The sequence below is a fragment of the Pseudogymnoascus verrucosus genome, assembly GCF_001662655.1.
Source record: "Pseudogymnoascus verrucosus strain UAMH 10579 unplaced genomic scaffold scaffold_2, whole genome shotgun sequence".
NCBI lineage: Eukaryota > Fungi > Ascomycota > Leotiomycetes > Thelebolales > Thelebolaceae > Pseudogymnoascus > Pseudogymnoascus verrucosus.
The window spans coordinates 524,170-539,081 of NW_017263653.1; the positions used below are offsets into that span (position 1 = coordinate 524,170).

The window sequence follows — 14,912 nt, forward strand, 5'->3', positions numbered from 1 at the left end:
TGAGGGCACGTTGGGTTGGATCATGGGATGGCGCACATTTTTTATTTCCCTGGATACGGGGTGGTGGGTTTCATGAGCTTTTGTGAAAAAGTAGTGTTAGGATATTAGCGGTGGCATGCATGCCTGCAGTCGAGCCTTTGTAATCTGTATGCACATATATTTGCCTGGTCTGAACTTTATGTGTGAAATTATACGTGCTTGCTTATAGTATTCGCCACCGAAAGGTTGTCCTTTGAGGATTTCACCTTGAAGATTTCACTGGAGGTGATTGCGGCGAACTGCAGCCTGCCTACCAAGACCATGCAAGGAGCATACATAGAACAGCACACAAACCACATAGAACTGTTACACATCTAACATTTCATTCACACGCATTCATATCTACAACACAAAGGTCATTGAAATAACTGCCTAGTTGATTGCTCGCGAGACACCTATTAAAGCAAGAAAGCTGGCCGGCTCGATTTATCGAATTAGATATAGTACAGTGTATCCCCCCCCCGGCCCTACCACCCGATCCACCTTATCCCCTCACTCACACACCGACATCGTTGGCGACCGACACCAGTGCACGAGCGAAGCATCGAAGAATGTCCGAGCTGACCCCATATCGCAACCCCCACCCAAGGAACCCAGAGAACGAACGCCCTCCGAACCCCTTTTTTTCACCGCCTAATATCTCCCAGCACTGTCTTTCTCTCTCTCTCTTATTCTTCCCTCGCTAAATTACACGGCCGGCCGGCCCAAACGACAGCCCAACTCGGAAAAACAAAATGACGAAAACGAATATTGTCGAATCTAAGCAGCAAAAACGGGCGCCCCGGTTATGAAAAAATGTGAACTATTGACACAAAGCTTTTGTGCAGAGCCGCCCCCCTACCCACCCACCCTCTCCGTGGCGAATCTCGCGTAATGCTCCGGCGGCAAGGAAAAAGAAAGGAGAAGTACCACGCGATTATTTCGGATAGTGTAAAAAAAGCAACCCGTCGGTTTTGATCGTTCCGCGTTTTTCTATATCCAGTACTCGAGGGAGGGGTGATGTTCGATGTGCTGAGGAAGGAGAAGAAGACGAGGGTACGGTTTTTTCGACTGACGAGAACAGGAGACATTAAAAAGAGGTAAGGCCCTTCCCGGATAGGACCTAATGCGGGACCGAAGTTCTATAAGCCGATCTGAGGTATCATTGAGACTGAGAAAGCAACTTTTAACACACGTTTGTTGGAATGAAAACCCGCCGGAAATGCATGGAGAATGGGAAAGCCCGCAGTCTAGGCACAAGAGATTGGGCATGCAAGACGCTATGACACGAATGGCGCTCAAAATCTACTCCCCCTTCTTCTCGCCTGACGCAAGATCGCTCTTGGTCAGGACTGGAGAATCAGCTGGAGGGGGAGATGTTGGGTTCTCCGGTTCGTGGTCGTTCAGGTCACCAAGAAGACTGAACGCGTTGATTGTGGCGACGGGCTCCTTCTCCTTCTGTTGTGGTGGGGTTCCGGTGCGGGATGAGGCTCCCGAGTCGTCTCCAGTTCTGGATAGCGATCCTCCAGGTCCCATCTTGCGTCCGCTGTTGCTTCTCGACGAGAACATCGATGTAGGGGCAAACGACATTGGCGCTCCGGAAGCACGGCTGGCTCCCTTGTTTGTCAACCGACGGAGATCATCAGTGGCAACGGTGTTCTTCGAGTAATCAATCGGGGGCTGGTTGCCGTATTGGTTGGAGAAGTTGCGCGAATCACCGCGGCCAGGTTGCATACGTCCTCCACCACCTCCACGGGGTCCACGAGCATTCTCAGCAGCCTTCTGTGCGGCAGCAGCCTCAGCCTAGGTGATGTTAGTATTTGTGAATATAAATAGTGAATGGGAATTCTTACCTCTGCGCGAACTTCCTCAAGAGTCTTAGGGCCCTTGTTGTCCTCCTTCGACACCCATCTCTTCTTACGGAGATCCACAATGTCCATAAGCATGAACTTAAGACGGCTGGGCAACTCTGGGGTATCTGTCATGGCCACGATGCGGCTGAAGTAGATATCCATCATTGGCTTGCCCTTCTCGGTGCTGTCGAGGTTGCCTCCGATAGTCTTGAGGAGCTTGGTCAACGACTCAATCTCAGCCTCATCAGGAATACCAGTATAATCGACAAGCTTCTTGACACATTCGTGCATGATACGCTCAGTAAGCATGCCAAGCTTGTAAAGCTCACCGATGAACTGGACGAGACCAAGACCACGTCTCTTGGCTGCAGCGGCAATGTAGTAGGCGTCAGAAAGCATAACAGCCTCCTCGGTCTTCTCCTCGCCACGCTCGCCCTCTGGCTTGTCACCGAGGTCCATCTTCCATCCACGCTCGAACTCCTCTTGACATCTGTTGAGGAGGTACTTGCGGAAGAGGTTACCACCCGACACAACGTTGCCGTTCTTGTCGAGGATGCTCTCATCCTTGATCTCGGGACTCATGGTCTCAAGCATGCGCTTGCAGAACTTCGCGTACATAGAAGCCCAGTGAGCCTCGTCAGTAGCCTTCTCAAAGGTGAGCTGGATGACTTGGCGCAGGGTGCGTCCGTCGGCCTCATCCTTGGACTGAGCCGCAATAGTAAGAATCTGATCTGCGATCTTATCGAACTTCTCGGGCGTCATCTTGTTGAGAGCAGCCTTGACCTTACGCTGGACCATATCGGGCTCCATGTGGGTAGAACCACCTGCGGCACCTGGAGCAGGTCCGGCGGCACCAGTAGCAGATTGAGCTGCAAGACTGCGTGGCTTCCATCCAGTGGATGTGACCTCGATAGGCTTCAGGACCATGCCAGCTGTGAGAGGCATCTTCTTCTCAGCCTCAACATTGTGCTTGCTCGTGTTATCACGCTTGCTGCCTTGGCGACCGCCACGGCTGGGGTTGGTGTTACGCGGTGATTGCGGCTGGCCCATGCCCGAGGGCTGTCTGCCAGGTCCCATACCACCAGGGAATGTTCCGGTGCTTCTGAAGTTGCCGGACATTGGGTTTGCACCAGCCGGTCGTGGCATAGTGCCTTGAGACATCTCGAAGCGTTGCTGGGAAGTTGTTCCGGGAGGAAGGGTCTTGCCAACACCGAATGTGCCCATGGTGAATGCACCTGGAGCACGGTTGGAGCCCTGGCGTGGGCCCATGCCGCCTGGGGTTCTCGAAGAGCCCGCGCGGGATGATCCTCCGTCACCGTCGCCAATCAAGGCCTTAATCTGGGACTCGAATTCAAGAGATGGCTTCTCGGTGAAAACCTTCTGGAATTGAAGCAAGAACTCTTTGTCGTACTTGAAGCTCTTGCCCTTGCTTGTAACAGCAGTGTTAAGAGCAGGGTTTGGTGACGAGATGTTTGGTGGGTAGATGGAAGAGTCCAGGACAGAGAGGAACCTGGCCGACTTCAGCGACTGAAGTGCGGCACTTGGCTGCGGTGGCTCGACTGGCTTGGTGTTGAGAGGTGCGAGGTTAAGCGCTGCAGGCTTAGTCTTCTTCTCACCGCCCAAAACCTTTGGTGGCGGGCCCATCGAGTCATCTGAAGCTGGGGTAGATGCTCCGCTGTCACCACCAAGCTTGAGAGCACCGAGTTTCGATGCCAGCGTGCTTGGTGTGAGAGGGGCAGCATCGGCCTTGGAGTCTGCGGACTTAACCTCAACTCCGGCAGCCTTTGCCTCAGCATCCTTGCGCTTCTGCTCGCGCTCATCCTCGATGCGCTCCATCTCACGCTCTTGCTCCTTAAGCTTGCGGTCATTCTCCTCGGCCAGCAACTTGTTCTTCTCAGCGTTAACCAAGTCGGCAGCGGCCTTCTCGGCAGCGCGCTTGGCCAGCACCTCAGCTTCAGCCTTCTCGCGGGCCTCTTCGGCCTCCTCCATTTCCTTGATCTGCCTCTCGAGCTCGTCCTCGGCATCCTGCTTCTCCTTGGCAGCGGCTGCCGCGGCATCGGCCACAGAAGTATCCGCCTTCTTCTCCTCAGTCACCTTAACCTCACCGGCCTTTGGCTTCTCAGAGTCAGTGCCCTCAGCGTCTGATGCCTTGGCATCTTCGCCCTCAGCAGCTCTGCGCACTCTGTCCTTGAATTCTTGCATGACAGTCTCATCTCTCTTGCTATCAGTGCGGGCGTGCTGTGGGGTGGCAGCCTTTGGTGGCGGTGTGGGTGTTGAGACAACAACAGGTGGAGTCTTGGAAGATTGGATGCTTGGAACGGGCGACGCCGGTGGCTTTGCCGATGGCAGCTTAACAATGTCACCATCTGGGTTCTTGATGACAATTGCGGCGCTCCTGCGGGTTGTGCGTTGGAAAGTGCTGGGAGAAGCCGCAGCCTTTGCTTGGGGAGTTTGATGAATGACGGACGCTGGCATGGAAGGAGTTTGTGGCTGGCCCATGCTTGAGTTTGGCCTTTCAGACATTTGCGAAGGTGTACGCGACATTGCCTGGGGTTGTGGCTGCTGCTGGTATTGACCTGGGATGAATGGCTGTTGGTAGCCTGGCTGGGGAGATTGTGGCTGGCCTGGCATGCCCTGCATGTACTGCATTTGCGGGTACATAGCGTATGGGGAAGGAACAGGCATGCCGCTCATGCGGTCGTATGGTGGAGCTTGGTAGCCGTAGTTCTGCATTCTTGTTAGAATCTGGTCAAAGTTGCCACTCTCTGGCGACAAATCAATCTTCTCAGTACGTGGGGGGAAAAGGGGGACAGAGGGAACTGGGTTAGGGAAGAACGGTTTGGCAGCAGCACTCCGCTCGGAGCTCTCCAGAATCTGCTCCAGTTGGTTTGAAAAGAATGAACAGGGCAGATCTCCAGATGGCGCCTTGAAATTATCTCCCGACTGGAAATGCTGTTGATTATTCTTCCCAGCAGCTTGCTGGCCATTCTTGGAAAACTTTTTGCCATTTTTGCCTGACTTGAAGGAATTTGGAGGAGGATGGAGTGAAGAAGAAGGGTGAAGTACTTGAGGTTGAGGCATGTATTGAGGGTGGTATTGGCCATATTGCTGAGGGTTCTGCATTGGCATGACTTGGCCCATGTTCGGGGTGCTTGGTACCGAGTTGGTCAGAGCAGGGCTGCGGTTTGCCTGGTGTGGCGAGTTCGGGTACTGGGGCATAGGTCCTCCACGGCCAGGGAATGGACCGGGCATGCCGCCACGGCCCTGGTTTGGAGCGCCGCGGAACTGGTGGTTGCCTTGCGGGTATCCCATCTGTTGGTTCTGGTAGGTGTTGCTGTAGCCACGGCCGCGGCCGCCTTGAGGGTTGAAGCCGCCTCTGTTGGGACCACCCATGCCGCCTTCTCCGGAAAGTCGTCGGTCATGGCCAGGTTGTGCGCCTGGGGCAAGAGGTGCCTGTGGTACGGAAGCATGTCGCATGTGACGCTATTAAGGGAACAAAGATTAGTACAATGTATCTATGTAGGAGAGCAGAAAATAAAAATACTTACATCGCCATCGCCACCCGGGTGACTACCAAAAGTCATTCCGGCGCTCTGAAGTCCTGCAGGAGGTCTGCCGCCACCACTCGCTGTTGGCTGTGGGATCGGGGAAGGCGATTGCGCCGGAGAAGTCACTCTCGGGTTGCTTGGAATCGCAATCGGCGCCGACGAGGAGGTCGACTGTGAGATCTGAGGAGTGCTATGAGTAGCAGCAGGAGACTCAGCCAGCGAACCGAACTGGATCGCCTTCGAGGAGCCGTTTGCGACGTAGCCACCGTTGATGGTGACGGAGCTCTTTCGGCTGTGCTCCATCGCGTTCCCGTTGCTGCTAGCAATAGCCGGGGTTGAAACTACCGGTACAGCAGGAGGTATCGACGATCTGCCATTCACTGGCGAGATTGACGAAGACTTTCCATGCTGTACCGGCGCGACGTTGCCGACTGCCACGGCTGGGGATTGAGAGGACGAGCCCGTCGCGACCGGAGGCGACGAGACTGCTTTTCTGGTCGCGGAAGCGTAAGACTGAGCGGACTGCGACGCGCCGTTGTTGTTGGAAGCCGAGCTTGGGGGTTGAGTGGGTTGAGAGACGGAAGTCATAGAGTTGTCGACGTTGGTCTGGTGATAGATAATGACGTGTTTGAGATGGCAAACGGGATGGGATCCGTACGGGTCGATGTTATCGAGCAGATGTCAAATCTGGAGTCTCCGTTTATGTCCAAGGGAGTGTATTTGATGGAAGAACTGAGCGGAGATGTTCGAAACAATCGCAGTGGTCGAAGTTAATCGCACTTGTCCGTTGAAGGATTAATTAAAAAACTTGAGATTAACAGGGCGCAGGGCCTCTGGAAATTCAAAGGAGAGTCGTGAACCCGTGGCGATCTGCAGGACAGTCGCGATCGAGATCCTTTGACGGTTTGTGAAGGGTATCCGAAGATATGAAATGCGATCTCTCTATTCCTTGCTAAAGGATAGAGATTCGCAGATTCTTGGAGATGGGGGAAGTTGTTTGGTGGTTTGTCGAAGACAAGAGGGTTGGAACAAAAAAAGAGCAAGAGGGCGAACAGAAGAAATTTGATTTGGCTGGGCGGAGCTGGGAAAACGGGAAATCACGCTAGTCCTAGAAATGCGACTTTGGCCTAATGCGGTTACTGTATTACAAGTATGTTAGATAAATTATATATTAGGAGGGAGGAATTGGAGGGCTATGGAATGGGATAATAATTGGAATAATAATTGATTGCTATAGACAGTGATTGGAAAGATCGGATTGGAATAATTATAATAATTACCGGCGACGAGGGCAGTGATTCAGGCGTTTTTGCTTGTTACTGTGCGCTGTGCGAGTATAACCTAAGATTATTTTATTATCGCCTGGGTCTGTGGTATGTGGTCACTTGGGGAAATCACAGTTAGTAATCGACTCGACTACTATAGTATCCTTTTACTATAGGAAGGCTACAATATCGCATCAGGTACTCTACCCTAACTCTACTCTACTCTGCTCTACACGAAGCAGAATATAAAATCAATATATAAAATCTAACCTTCATCGTGTTGTCTTGCCTGTCCTTCTCTCTGTTCCATCCATTCACTTACTTGCCCGTCTCCCCCCTCTAATCTGATCTGGTCTGACTGATCTGGTCTGATCCAGGGGCACAAAGGGCTTTATTCACATCTCCTGACCAGCACCACCACCATCCAATCCAAAAGTATTCTCTCCTCCCCCTACTACCAATATTGTTTTTTTGCTGCCCTGCCCTAGACAACAACACGTTTCTCCAAAAGCGGCAATCGATATCTCATCCCCAGCTCTACCCTCCTACAGTCCACTCAAACTAACCAACCCACCTGAAACAGCATTAGAGTCTAGTGCGCACAACTGGAGAAGCCGGGCTCGCCTCTACTAGTAGGCAGCCTCGCCTGCCTCTAGTCGCAAAAACCCACCACCATCCGTCGCGTCGTTACCAAAAAGTGACTGCGCGGTACTGATTCACTACTTCTGAGTCTACAAAAGCAGCGTCCTGGGTAATGAATCACTTTTTGTCTTATCCGCACATCTCCTGGCGAGGTCGTCATCACTTATCCACGAACGGATGGATAATCGACCAAAGGGGATTAAATTGACTCCGTGGCACGCACGCACTTTAACGGGGGCGAGGCTGCCTACGTGCGCGTGAACGAGCGAGCGCGCTTTCTTTTTCTTTTTTTTTTTAGTTACAAGGGTTTCTGTCGCAGCGCACAATAATACAATACGAAAAGTGACTGAACAGTTGATACACCCAACAATCTACCTAACCAAGATGTGCTTCAATTATCGAAAATCTGACTCCTTGGTTTGACTGACTGACTGACTGACTTGACTGACCGAGGGCAAACCCAACCAGTGGCGAATCAACCTCCCCCACCTATGTCTCTCCCTCCACCCCCCACACCACAGCTCACTCCGCGCCTTACCTTGGTTCGTTCGCCAGACAGTTTCGCCCCCCTTCATGTCATCCGATATCTATCCAGTTGCCTGTTACTGTTGTGACTGTACCTCCAGTGACTCGAGAGTGACACGACCACGACACGACCCAGCGCCGGTCGGTTTCTCAATAACGAGGCAAGCAGGGCAATTTGCATGTAGATGTTCGGGGTGCGTGGGTTGCATAGGGGATGGGAGCTGTGTGTGATACGATGGGATGAAGACGAGAGACCTACATACATACATCTACGACTCACTTAACCACTCCCTCGGTCCGCTCGCCACGCCTCACTGACCTCATCCATACATACACACATTCCATATAAACAAACTGATGCCTAAAATCGCCACACTCCCACCTCCAGCAGCAGCGCGGTCTTTCGGGTCATCCGTGGTCCATATCATATCATATCAATCCCACCACCCTCCCCTGGCCCATCTACCCGGCGGCCCTGACAATCAATCAATCAAATTAACCCCGGACCGCGATCCCTGAAGCCATATGGAGCAAACTGGACACATACGCCACTCCGACCAAAGCTTACTCTTACTGTGCGTACGGCAAGGGAAAGAAAGATGTTTATAAAAAATGCTGCTAGGTAAGTAAGGGCTCGTTCAACTGTGCTTCCTCGGACCACCAGCCAATGGTTTTAAAAACAGCCATGTCCGACCCTACTTACCTATCTCTATCTCTTGTCTGTCTGCCTAGTCCGGTGAAGCTCAAGGGCTTTTTCTACGCCGCTTTTGGGGGGAGGGGACTGTCCTTTGTTATGTAGTTCTCGTGCCAGCTGAAATGTGTGGTTGTTTTTGAGACAAGATGTTAGAATGAGGAAGTCTCACGACAACAACCACGACAATTCAACCACCTACCACACAACACAACAATCCAATCCAATCCATCCCATCTCCCGCAAAACTCCGCCGCCAACAACTTGTAGATGCAACCGACCACAGTCCGGTCCCCGAAGTTCATTCAGATCATCGGATATTATCCCCCATCTCCATCCCATCCCCTATCCATAAACCCGCACACACGCACTAGCACCTGCGGACGTCAGCAAGAGTCACAGCCAGCACGACAGATATTCCTGCTGTCGTGTTCCCACAGCACAACCCCAGGGTTATGTGCGAGTGTGAGTCGAGAGGATGACAGCACTAGTACTGTACCGCACGCGAGGAGCTGTGAGGGTACGAGGGGGGCAGGTAGGTACTGTACTATACTGTCTGAACTGTACCCTAGATCTAAAAATGCCAGATGGATGGCCCGTTCCGCCGCGGTCGAGTGCTGGGGGCCGGGGCTGATGTCATGTGCAGCGTACATGCATACATAGATGGGATGTACTTGCATGGGTTGGGAGAAAGGGGGGGGGGATATATTTGGGAGGTTGTACTTTGGGGGTTGTAGTTCACGTGAGGAGGGTTGGGTTTGGTGATGGGGAGCCTTGTTGCTGCTGGTTTGGTTATTATGATGTCTTCGGTGAGTGTATAGGGGTTATTTATTGTTGTATATTTTATTTAATAATTGGGTTGATTTATTGTTTGATGCGTGGTTTTGGTGATATTAGTTGTTGTGAGTATTTAATTATGAGAAATACGTTATAAAATTCCCATTCTCATAATTTATACACATTGAGAATATAATTAAGACAAAACCATTAATTTATTCCACCTCATCACCCACATACACCGTTCCCAAGCTCTAGCACCATATAAATACACACCAACGCCTTCCGCCACCCCCAAGCCTCAATATATAACCCATGCCATCTCGCAGCCCAATCCTCAAACGCCTCATCTGCAAGCAATCCCCTCATGCCACATAGCCAGCCTCGCCTCCCCAGCCTCTTACACACCGAACGCCTCTCCCCTTGAGCCTCATCTTGCACACACCCCCGGTTTCCCCCCCCTTCAGCCTCAACTTCCACACACCGAGCGTTTGCCTTTCAGCCTCAACCCCTCCCCCTGCCGAATTAACACCAGCGGCTCTCCCTCCCCCGGCCTAATCCTCCCCCTAAGACTTCACCACAAAAATATCTCCCCCCGCTCCAACAACCACCCCCCTCACCCCCCCTTCCTCCATCGCTCTCCACATTCCCCCCCTCCTCCCCCCCTTCTCCCCCTTCCTCCTCTTCCACCCCCTCCCCTCCCTATCCCTCCTCCCCCTCCTCCGTCCCAGCACCCACCCCAGAATCCCCACCACCGCCCACGCAACCACAACCATCCCGAGCACCACTCCAATCCCAAGTACATCACCCTTCGTCACCCCTCCCCCCCCAATGCGTTCTCTTCCCCATTCCCCCTCCACCTCCTTCAACCGAAAACAAGTTCCAAATCTGTCATCAACGGTGTAGGCGGGGCAGTCGAGGATGACATGGGGGGGGACGTGGATGTGGTTTTTGTGGTCGAAGATGTCGCTTCGGTCGGGGGGAAGGGAGGAGGAGGTGGAGAGGAAGGTGGTGTAGGACTGGGGCATTGTTGTTTGTTGTGAGGGTTTGGGAGGTTGGTTGGTTGGTTTGAGAGATTGAGGGTTTGAGTGAGTTTTTGAGAGCTTGAGGGTTTGAATGAGTTTGCGAGAGGTTGGGTTTCTGAGAGCTTGAGGTTCTGAAAGTCTGAACTCTTGCCGTTGAGCTTGGAGGATTGGATGGTAGTTCGTCTGGCTCAGAAGCTTAGAAGCAACTTTTCGATTTTGGATCCTGGTTTTGCTCGCAGCGATCTTTGGATTGTAAACTGAAGATTGACTTGCAACGAGCCTAGGAGACCAATGCCCGTACCCCGCTATTGAGAGTAGAGCTCGAGCCCACAGACGTGGAAGTCTGACAAAGACCTCGACAATAATTGAAAAGCCGCTGCAATTCGCATACAGACGACAACAACAAACAGAAGAAAAAAGAAGAAAAGAACCCTCCACCTACCTAGCAAGACCTACCCCGCCGCCACTACGTAAACCTCACCCCCATCGAATATAAAAAGTCAATCACGAGGGACGTGGTGCCATTCCCAGAACTGCGGAGAGAGAGTGGCCTGTCATATCAAACCTTAAACTCACGCCGGTCCACACTATCCGGCGCCGGCGGCAACCCCACCAAAGGCTAGCCTCAAGGAGTCCGTCCACACCACACCCATATCACATCAATCAGCAAAAACACACAAGACCAAGCATTCTCCAATAATCTCTCGTGTATTGCCTTTCCATTCATTCATTCCCAGCAGCGCAGCGCATCTTCCAAACGGCGAAACCCTTCTATCTCAAGAAAGAAAAATAAAAGGAGCCCTATGCTACACACCATTCGTCACCGTCGCGCATCAAAAATACACAAATAAAAAAGGACGCCGCATCCCCCGTACCTGCTTGCTGATGCAAATGCCCCCCACCCACCCCGCCCATCTCCGCTTCCCCGTCATCGTTTCCATCCTTCGTCCCAAAATTCCCTCCGCTGGGTATTACAAAGCCGCCTCCCCACCCCTTGCTTCGCACCGAGCGTTGTCCCATTTTTGTTCCCACATCGACCCCACATCGACGCAGAAAAGGAGCCTCCCTTTCTACTTTCAGATACTCCCATGTACTTCGCCACCACCACACCTCTGTAGTCCGGTTAAATAGTCCAATATATCCTTTATTCAAGCATACGTCGTACACGCGCGCTGACCCACGGCAGTCCCATCAATGCCACTGATTTTGCGCCCCCATGAACCCCTCTTCCAGCGTGCGGTCCTCGAGGTTACGGATGAAATCCCTGTTACTCCTCGCGCCTTGCTGCGCGCCCTGCGCGCCCTGCGCTGCTCTGCTACCGCGGCGCCGCTGGCTGCCCGGGTTGCCATCCGGCATTCCGTCGGGGGGAGGTGGGTAGTACGCTGGACTGGGTTGCAAGCGGATCGGCTGCGTGGGGTCGAGGTGGCTTGCGACGCGCTGGATGGCGGGTGGGATTCCACCTTGTTGCACTTCCATTGTCGTGGCTCTCTGGCGTCTCGCTTGGGATTGGGGGTATAGACCTTGTTGCGCTGGCTGGCCGTACTGTCCTGTAGGCATCTGCGGTGGGGGCTGCTGTTGCATCATCCCGCCTTGTGGGTAGCCGCCGGGCTGGGCGGGGTATGGTGGCGGGCCGGCTTGGTGGGCTTGGGTTGGTGGGTACATGGCGCTGTTATTGTACAGCTGCGCTGCTTGGGGGTGGGCTTGGGGGTGGGACTGGGGAGGATACTGGTTGCTGGGTAAACCGCCAACTTGTTGTGATTGTGTCGGGTATTGTTGAGCCGCATGGGCCTGGGCAGCTGCTTGGGCAGCGTGGGCTTGGGCTTGAGCTGCGGAGTGTTGTTGGGCGAGCTGGGCTTGTGCGGCTTGTGCGCGTTGCTTGCTTAGCGCTTCGGCCTGCTGTTGCTGCTGGGTTCCAGGGGCGGGGGATCGGTTGGAAGAACTGGTCTTTAGGTTCATGGGTGGTACAAATGGTCCAGTGTACTTTTGCTGGGTGATGAATGGATGGAGCTTGGCTTGCTGTGGTGACCATCGCTCCAATGGATTGATGTTCAATAAGCCTCGGATGAAGTCGATGAATGCTACCCTATTGTTCATCTCTGTATATTTTGTTAGTGAGCTGCCATATGGGATAATTATCGTAGACCTTACCTCGTTCCACCTCGTTTGGTTTCATATTTTTCCTGGGCATGGCGTATGATCGTATTATCTCCGGTAGCGTCGTCGCTTGGAAGTATTTCTTGCTCGGCTGCTCTTTAGAACCATGTTCTCTTGAGTATTGCTCCATGCTCTTCAGGTGGTATGTCCTCCTCCCAAAATCGTCAACATCATGGCGCTTCTCAAAGAATTCTCCGGACTGTTTCCCCATCTCCAACATCCAGTTTGGCGGGTTGCCTAGCATTTCGACAATGCGCGACACCTGGTTATATTCGGATGAACCAGGGAACAGTGGTAAACCTAAGAAAAGTTCCACCACAATACAACCTAATGACCACATATCAATCGCCGAGGAATATGGTAGGCCAAGTAGAACCTCTGGAGACCGATAAAATCGAGACTGAATGTAGGTATACACCGTTTGGCGTTCGTCACAAGCCGAGCCAAAATCAATGATCTTAATGATGGGGCTCTCGAGGTTCTTGAGTAAGATGTTCTCGGGCTTAAGATCACAGTGTATAAGGCGCGCCTTGTTCAACAGGGCAAGCCCAGTTAAAAGCTGCTGCGCGAATACACGGACAAGCGTCGTGCTTAGACCGCGGAACTGGTTCTGCTTGATGAGTTCGTACAAATTGACGCTCAAGAGTTCGAAGACCAAGCAGAGATGCTGCCTGTGAATAAATGTGTCTCTGAGCCTGAGCAGATGGTGGTCGTCGTTCTTGTCGAGCTTGCTGTTAATCTGCATGGGGTTAGCACTTGTAGTTTATTCAATAAGGACCAATTCTCACCAAGTCGAGCACAGAGACTTCCATCATACTTTGGTTAAAGTATGCCGTCTTATTCTTGATCACCTTAACGGCGACAACCTCCTGGGTCTTCAAGTTCTGGCACTTAACCACTTGACCGAAGGTACCCTGGCCAAGAACATCGAGAATGAGATAGCGGTTCCTACAATTGATTAGATTGCAACTCGTTGAAGTATGGGGATTGCAGTAAAGCTTACTTATGACCCGTCTCTTCCGAACCAAGGATATCGTTGACATATAAAATGTAATCGCTGTCCTCGTTGTCGAACCCGTCATTCTTCGTTCCCTTGCTCGGTTTGGTGAGTACTCTCCTGGGGTTTCGGGACGATTCGTATTTGAACATTGGGTTGCATATTCGGTATGTCGATGGTAAGTGTGTCGTGAGCGCTTGTAGTGGCTAAATCGAATTATTAGAGGAGTCAGACGACGACACGGATTTCTACTTACACTGATGAATCCACCCTCTGGGTTCGCTCTTCTGAACGCAGGCTGCGCATTGATCTGTGGTTGAAGATCTGAAACGGACCTCAGCTTCACGAACTGCGGGATCGGACCACGCTCTACAGGTGGTGCTGCTGCTGGATGAGGCCTGCGGGGTGACTTGGGGTCATTGCCAAAGACTGCATTCAGCTGTGTTGTTGCCGATGGTGGGTATGAATCCTGGCTGTTGTTCGAGGAGTAGGGCGTTATGGGAGGTAGTTGTTGCACCTGCTGTCGTGATGAATAGTATGAGTTCGGCGAAGAATAGCTCGACCTCGTTGGAGATTGCCGGTTGGTATATGGATTCTGGCTGGTCTGAGTACTCGTAATGTACGGCGTAGCTCCCGATACAGCTTCCATCGGGGAGTATCTCTGAGCTGCCGATGACTGCTCTTGAGGGCTTTGTGGATGTAATCCGGAGCGACTGCTAGATGACAGATGCTGCTGGTGATGTGGTCGCATCGGGTACTTGACACCGCTGTACGGGTCCCCGATATCTTGCATGGCTACGTCTCCGTTGCCGTCTCGAGTTTGAGGGGTATTCGGCGTCGATGCCACCATGGACTGCCCTTGCGAAGCCGGGTTCGTTGCACCTTGGTATTGATCGAGCCTATAGTTGGGCTGCGCACCACTCGAACCGTATTCTCGTGCCTGTTGAGGCTGGCCTGCCTGTGAATTGGAATCAAACCTACGAGCACCTCCGCCAGTACTAGAATATGCCTGCCATTGATCCATGACAGATAAATACGTTCAACTTCGCTGCGCAGCAGAAGCGGGGCTTGCGCGAGCTTGTTGTTGGGTAGACCTGGCGGCGCGGCGTCAGGCCAATCGCGAAGGAACGCGTGGGAGAGGGCCAGTATTTGCTGGGGGAGAGGCGAAGGGAGCCTGTAAACGTAGATGCCTTCGTCTCAAAGATGCATCATGATGCTGGGCGACAGCGTGAGTATGTTGTTACACTTGTACTCCAACGTCAGGTCGCCATTACGAGTTAGCGCCAGCGTCGCGGTTGGTTTGGCGAGCCCAGCGACGACCAATACGGCAGAGATGACCGCAACGGTGTATTGCTTATTTATGAAGTATTCGGATTAATTATTACGGATATATTGGTCGCATGCAGGCATATAATAT

General features: G+C 52.5%; 3 protein-coding genes across 3 annotated transcripts; all 3 read right to left on the reverse strand.

Annotated features, from left to right (window-relative positions):
• Nucleotides 1–889: 889 nt before the first annotated feature.
• Nucleotides 890–6,446, reverse strand: VE01_00829 (uncharacterized protein). The gene is made up of 4 exons (XM_059463306.1): nt 5,420–6,446; nt 4,938–5,354; nt 1,872–4,598; nt 890–1,821 (listed from the first exon to the last, which is right to left on the reverse strand). Exons 1-4 carry the CDS (start codon nt 6,005–6,007, stop codon nt 1,324–1,326), a joined length of 4,230 nt encoding a protein of 1,409 aa, XP_059320076.1. The 5' UTR covers nt 6,008–6,446; the 3' UTR covers nt 890–1,323.
• Nucleotides 6,447–9,885: 3,439 nt separating this feature from the next.
• Nucleotides 9,886–11,032, reverse strand: VE01_00830 (uncharacterized protein; the record flags this gene model as incomplete). The annotated part of the gene is made up of 1 exon (XM_018270358.2): nt 9,886–11,032. The coding sequence occupies exon 1, from the start codon at nt 10,345–10,347 to the stop codon at nt 9,886–9,888; it is 462 nt and encodes a 153-aa protein (XP_018134616.1). The 5' UTR covers nt 10,348–11,032.
• Nucleotides 11,033–11,259: 227 nt separating this feature from the next.
• Nucleotides 11,260–14,848, reverse strand: YAK1 (dual specificity protein kinase yak1). The gene is made up of 5 exons (XM_018270359.2): nt 13,752–14,848; nt 13,502–13,701; nt 13,287–13,446; nt 12,493–13,237; nt 11,260–12,440 (listed from the first exon to the last, which is right to left on the reverse strand). Exons 1-5 carry the CDS (start codon nt 14,517–14,519, stop codon nt 11,536–11,538), a joined length of 2,778 nt encoding a protein of 925 aa, XP_018134617.1. The 5' UTR covers nt 14,520–14,848; the 3' UTR covers nt 11,260–11,535.
• Between the last annotated feature and the right edge of the window lie 64 nt (nt 14,849–14,912).

What these genes read in the sequence shown, in the direction of transcription:
- VE01_00829 (XM_059463306.1), bottom strand. Translation starts at nt 6,007, where the DNA reads ATGACTTCCGTCTCTCAACCCACTCAACCCCCAAGCTCGGCTTCCAAC. An exon ending in ACCCGGGTGGCGATGGCGAT is followed by an intron (nt 5,355 to 5,419) that starts GTAAGTATTTTT and finishes TTCCCTTAATAG; the next exon opens with CGTCACATGCGACATGCTTC. An exon ending in TTGAGGAAGTTCGCGCAGAG is followed by an intron (nt 1,822 to 1,871) that starts GTAAGAATTCCC and finishes AACATCACCTAG; the next exon opens with GCTGAGGCTGCTGCCGCACA.
- YAK1 (XM_018270359.2), bottom strand. Translation starts at nt 14,519, where the DNA reads ATGGATCAATGGCAGGCATATTCTAGTACTGGCGGAGGTGCTCGTAGG. An exon ending in CAGAGGGTGGATTCATCAGT is followed by an intron (nt 13,702 to 13,751) that starts GTAAGTAGAAAT and finishes AATTCGATTTAG; the next exon opens with CCACTACAAGCGCTCACGAC. An exon ending in TCGGAAGAGACGGGTCATAA is followed by an intron (nt 13,447 to 13,501) that starts GTAAGCTTTACT and finishes AATCAATTGTAG; the next exon opens with GAACCGCTATCTCATTCTCG.